The following is a 6,000-nucleotide window of genomic DNA, read 5'->3' as shown; positions in this document are numbered from 1 at the left end:
CTTGCTGTTGAAGTGAGAAAGGCAGGGATGTTCTCAATACAAATGGACACAACACAGGATTTAACATCCAAAGACCAGAGTGCAGTAGTTTTGCGATATGTCACTGACATTGTCCACCAGAGACTCATTGCGGTCATTGACTGTGAGTCATCGACTGGACAGTAATTTGTGGACCTTGTGAAACAGACCCTTGAGAAGATGGACATAGATATCAAACAGTGTGTTGGTAATGCAACAGACGGAGCAGCTAATATGCAGGGACAACACAGGGGCTTCTCTGCATTGCTCACAGGAGAGTCTCCTAACCAAGTACACATATCAAATCAAATCAACGTTTATTTGTCACGTGCGCCGAATACAACAGGTGTAGTAGACTTTACTTACAGGCTCTAACCAATAGTGCAAAACAGCTATTAGGTGAACAACAGGTAAGTAAAGAAATAAAACAACAGTAAAAAGACAGTGAAAAATAACAGTAGAGAGGCTATATACAGTAGCGAGGTTATAAAAGTAGCGCGGCTACATACAGACACCGGTTAGTCAGGCTGATTGAGGTATTATGTACATGTAGATATGGTTAAAGTGACTATGCATATATGATGAAAGATGAGAAGGGTAGCAGTAGCGTAAAAGAGGGGGTTGGCAGGTGGTGGGTGGGACGCAATACAGATATCCCGGTTAGCCAATGTGCGGGAGCACTGGTTGGTCGGCCAATTGAGGTAGTATGTACATGAATGTATAGTTAAAGTGACTATGCATATATGATAAACAGAGAGTAGCAGCAGCGTAAAAGAGGGGGGGGGGGGAACACAACGCAAATAGTCCAGGGAGCCATTTGATTACCTGTTCAGAAGTCTTATGGCTTGGGGGTAAAAACCGTTGAGAAGCCTTTTTGTCCTAGACTTGGCACTCCGGTACCGCTTGCCATGCGGTAGAGAACAGTCTATGACTGGGGTGGCTGGGGTCTTTGACAATTTTTAGGGTCTTCCTCTGACACCGCCTGGTGTAGAGGTCCTGGATGGCAGGCAGCTTAGCCCCAGTGATGTACTGGGCCGTACCCACTACCCTCTGTAGTGCCTTGCGGTCGGAAGCCGAGCAATTGCCGTACCAGGCAGTGATGCAACCAGTCAGGATGCTCTGATGTTGCAGCTGTAGAACCTTTTGAGGATCTCAGGACCCATGCCAAATCTTTTTTGTTTCCTGAGGGGGAATAGGCTTTGTCGTGGTGTGTTTGGACCATTCCAGTTTGTTGTTGATGTGGACACCAAGGAACTTGAAGCTTTCAACCTGCTCCACTACAGCCCCGTCGATGAGAATGGGGGCTTGCTCGGTCCTCCTTTTCCTGTAGTCCACAATCATCTCCTTAGTCTTGGTTACGTTGAGGGATAGGTTGTTATTCTGTTACCACCCAGCCAGGTCTCTGACCTCCTCCRTATAGGCTGTCTCGTCATTGTCGGTGATCCGGCCTACCACTGTTGTGTCGTCTGCAAATGATGGTGTTGGAGTCGTGCCTGGCCATGCAGTCGTGAGTGAACAGGGAGTACATGAGGGGACTGAGCACACACCCCTGGGGAGCTCTGAAGTAGCTATGATATGACTCTTCCTTAACAGGCTGACAAGGGTGAAAGAAAATTTGCTGTGAGTTAAAGCTTTTGTATAGAGGCTTGTTTTTTGGACTTTCGTATTATACTTGCAGTTATGTAGCTAATGTTCAATTTCATTGACTCAGTGTATAGATATGTTTATTTTTGTGCTGTTTGCTTTATGGACACCAGTGAGTGACATTGTAGTCTACATTTTTTTGTAGAGGAGTGCTTTTTCAACTTTTGTATTATACTTACTTACATTGTTGTAGCTTATGGTTTTTGATACTTTTGATATGCTTGATGCTTGAATATAAAGATAACCATTTGAACAAACTCTGTATATCTCATTCTCTTTTTAAAAAGTGTAGGTTAATTGTTTTGTGTGTCTAGCCTTGTACATTTGTATGTGCTATGATTGGTGTATTCCTAGTGAGTTTTTGAGGGTGCACCCATAGCCATAGCATACCTTGAAAACTCAGTGTTCAGACAGGCTACTTGTTGGTCAGTCCCAAATGTTTGTATTTTGTAATGTGGATAACTTTCTTCCCAGATGAACATAGTGACCAAATTTATAACTAGTTTGGAACCTGTTACTTCAACAAAAAGGGTTAGCCTAAAAATTTGCGGTCTGATGGTTTGCGTGAACAGGGTGGCCTGGGATGGAGTCAAATTCCCYGCCTGAATTATTGTTTCAGTCAGTCCCTGGCCAACACCTTTTCCCCCTCAGGAGACTGAAAAGATTTGGCATGGGTCCCCTGATCCCTAAAAAGTTCTACAGCTGAACCATTGAGAGCATCCTGACCGGTTGCATCACCGCCTGGTATGGCAACTGCTCCGACCACAAGGCGCTACAGAGGGCAGTGCGTACGGCCCAGTGCATCTGGGGCCAAGCTTCCTGACATCCAATACCTATATACTAGGCAGTGTCAGAGAAAAAGTGTCAAAGACTCCAGCCACCCATGTCATAGACTGTTCTTTCTGCTACTGCATGGCAAGCGGTACCGGAGCGCCAAGTCTAGGTCCAAAAGGCTCCTTAACAGCTTCTACCCCCAAGCCATAAGACTGCTGAACAATTAATCAAATGGCCACACGGACTGTTTTTACACTGCTGCTACTCGCTGTTTATTATCTATGCATAGTCACTTTACCCCTACATGTACAAATTACTTCGACTAACCTGTACCTCCGCACATACCGGTACCCCCTGTATATAACCTCGTTGTTGTTATTTTATTGTGTAACATTTTATATAATTTTTTACTTAAATTMATTTAGTAAATATTTTTTTAAACTCCATTTCTTGAACTGCATTGTTGGTTAAGGGCTTGTAAGTATGTGACAAATAACATTTGATTTGACTGTAAATTGCTAAGGACAAGAGCACCCGCTAAATGACCAAAAGGTAAATATCAAAAGGAGACCTTGCAAAGAACACCGCATAATATGTTGCTGCATGGGTAATTCCAGTAATATACTGTAAATTAGATTACAGTAACATTTTTGGTAGGGTAAAATGCATTACCGTAAAATGGATTACAGTAGCAGTACTGTAAAATTAATTACAGCAAATGATTGGCCACTTTCTTCCAGTAAGTTACTGTAATCCATTTTACAGTAATGCATTTTACACTACCAAAAATGTAGAAAATAAGACATTATGTAGTTGAACAGAGAATGGCGGTTAAGACAACACATATTATTACTTAAAACATTTCTATTATTTTGGGCAAAAACAAAGAAAATTATAACATTTATACAACAACTGACAGTAGTCAGTAGTAACACTGAGTATGTTTGCAGGCCATGCAGAGGCCTGACATAAAGGAAGCATCCCAAATGACACCCTATTCCCTATAGGGCTGCAGGTAGCCTAGCAGTTAAGAGTGTTAAAGTCGCTGATTCAAATCCCCTAGCCAACTAGATAAAATTGTGCCTTTGAGCAAGGCACTTAAACCTAATTGCTCCTGTAAGTCGGACTGGATAAGATTGTCTGTTTAATGACGTATAGGCTCCTGGCCAAAAGTAGTACAGTACATAGGCAATAGGACAGGGCTCTCCAACCCTGTTCCTGGAGAGCCACCCTCCTGTTTGTTTTTTCTCTCCAACTAACCTGATTCAGTTTATCAGCCAGCTAATTATTAGAATCAGGTGTACTAGATTAGTGTTAGAGCGAAAACCTACAGAATGGTAGCTCCCCAGGAACAGAGTTGGAGAGCCCTGTAATAGGGTGTCATTTGGGACTCAGGCAAAGATAACAGCATTAAGACCAGAGTAACAGTGTGAAACGTGATCCAGGACAGTTCAGTGTTTGGGAACCACACTGATGGACTTAAGATCACACAAAGCCCAGTGTTTCTCACAGAGAACAGTAAAATAAAATATAGGCTCTTACAAATAATATATGTTTATCCAGTGAGGGGATTGATTGTTCAGTCCTCCTCTTTGCATTGAAAAAAACGACAGTAGAACAAAGTAATCTCTAAAGGTAAATAATTGTAATACATCTTAAAAGGGGGGAGGAAGGAAGTTGTGGAGGGCTTCTAACAGTCATGAGCATCTCTGCTTCCTGATACAGTAAAAGCAGAATATGTATGCGCATTATTTGCTACCCCGACGTCAACCATCCCATAATGACGAAACCCAGATAAAGAGGGCACCGCAGCCATTACGAGATCTGAAAAGAACAGTTTAAGAACAGTAACAACAGTTTCTAAGATGCGTATGTGGTGACTGAATATATTCAAGTATACTGTATGAGCAGAGGTATGCACTTCTTCCTCCTCCAAAGATATTCTCAGTCCATCTTTTCATGATACTATATTGAGTCAGCAGTTTTAAGTTCCTCAGTGTCCACATCACAGAGGACTTGTCATGGACCAACAACACCACCACTCGTCAGCGTCTGTAATTCCTAAGGCGACTGAAGAAATTTGGCATGTCACTCCGGGTCCTCTCCAAATACTACCGATGCACCATCGAGAGTGCCCTGACCGGTTGCATTACGGACTGGTACAGGAATCGCTCCATTCACGACCACAAGGCCCTCCAGCGAGTGGTGAAGACGGCCCACCACATCACTGGGACCGTGCTCCGACCCATCTAGGACATCTACTCGAAACGGTGCCTGAGGAAAGCTCCAAGCATCATTAAGGACCCCACACACCCCAGCCACAAGTTGTTTACTCCCTTACCGTCAGGCAGACGGTATCGGAGCATGATGTCTGATACCAACAGGCTCAGTGACAATTTGTATCTACCAACCATCAGACRGCTTAACACTTGAACTTGACTGACCACCTGCTCTGATTCTCGTCACCTTAGCGCACTCGCTCACGCATACACACACCACAAATGCTGCTACCAGACTCTTATTACGATTGCTAAATACTGCACAATATAAACACTTGCCCCCAAATCCCCAAAACACACGGGTAAATACTGTGCCTTCCTGTACTATACTTATACAAATAAATATATTCTATTCAACTGAGCCATTTACTTTATGTTCATATTCTTATCATTTATTATTTATTATTGTTGTTGCATTGTCGAGAAGGAACTTGCAAGTAAGCATTTAGTTCGACGGTGTATACCATGTGTATCCCATACATATGACTAATAAAACTTAAAACTATTGTCACACTGCAGCAAATCATAAAATAGAACAGTATAACTCCGTGTTCTACAGAGTTCAAGCTCTCTGTGTTCTAGAGTATTCTAAAGTGTTGTGTATAGTTCTATCTCTCCAATGAAGTCCAGTGAAGATGCCATGTACCACAGTTATCTTCTGTCAGAGATAGGAACGCTTCAGAACCCTTCACCAGACTTCTGTCCTGACAACAGTATGCCTCAGCCAGCGGTGAAGGTTAGGTTGAGGGGAACAGAGCAGGACTTCACAATGCTGCCCCTGTGTTTCTCCTCCATATCTCTCTGTGATCTGGGATTGGCTGGATGTTGTCATCAGCACCCTGAGCCACAGATCCCACGGGTCAAGTCCTGTATAACCCCGGCCTTCACCAGCTTAATCAGGAACTCCTTCTCTTTAGAAATGTTATGAGTCCAGGACTGCGAACAGGAGACAGGGAGGGAGGAGAGGATAGGTGGGGAGAGAGGGAGGATGGAGAGATAGAAAGGACAGAGGGGTAGAGGACAGGAGATGCAGAGGAAACAATTAGGTACTTTACAGGAGATGGAGGTAAAAAGAAACATTCTTTGAAAATGGAGGCAGGGAGGATGACAAAGCTGTTGCGTCCACATACTATTACATTACTTTCAACTTTTGATCACAGAGATTTTCTCAGTGGAGGCAAAGGCGAGAGGCACAATAGAAGACCGAAAGTAAACAGACCATTGAGGTTGACAAGGACACTATTGTTTCTTTTTAAAAGGAGCTTTCTACACTTACGGAGCTGCC

At 43.2% G+C, this 6,000-nt stretch overlaps 1 protein-coding gene across 2 annotated transcripts in view; it reads right to left on the bottom strand.

Annotated features, from left to right (window-relative positions):
* Nucleotides 1-318: 318 nt before the first annotated feature.
* LOC111972384 (CMP-N-acetylneuraminate-beta-1,4-galactoside alpha-2,3-sialyltransferase) overlaps nt 319-6,000 on the bottom strand; it is a 100,451-nt gene continuing 94,769 nt past the window's right edge. For both annotated transcript variants that reach the window (XM_023999434.2, XM_023999435.2), the window contains 1 exon segment: nt 319-5,651. In XM_023999434.2, coding sequence (XP_023855202.1) covers nt 5,547-5,651 — 105 coding nt within the window. In that variant the 3' untranslated portion in view covers nt 319-5,546.

This window comes from Salvelinus sp. IW2-2015, linkage group LG13 (assembly GCF_002910315.2).
Source record: "Salvelinus sp. IW2-2015 linkage group LG13, ASM291031v2, whole genome shotgun sequence".
In the NCBI taxonomy this organism is placed as follows: domain Eukaryota; kingdom Metazoa; phylum Chordata; class Actinopteri; order Salmoniformes; family Salmonidae; genus Salvelinus; species Salvelinus sp. IW2-2015.
Note: the sequence above shows the minus strand (reverse complement) of the source record. Positions and strands in the feature narration are given on the sequence as shown.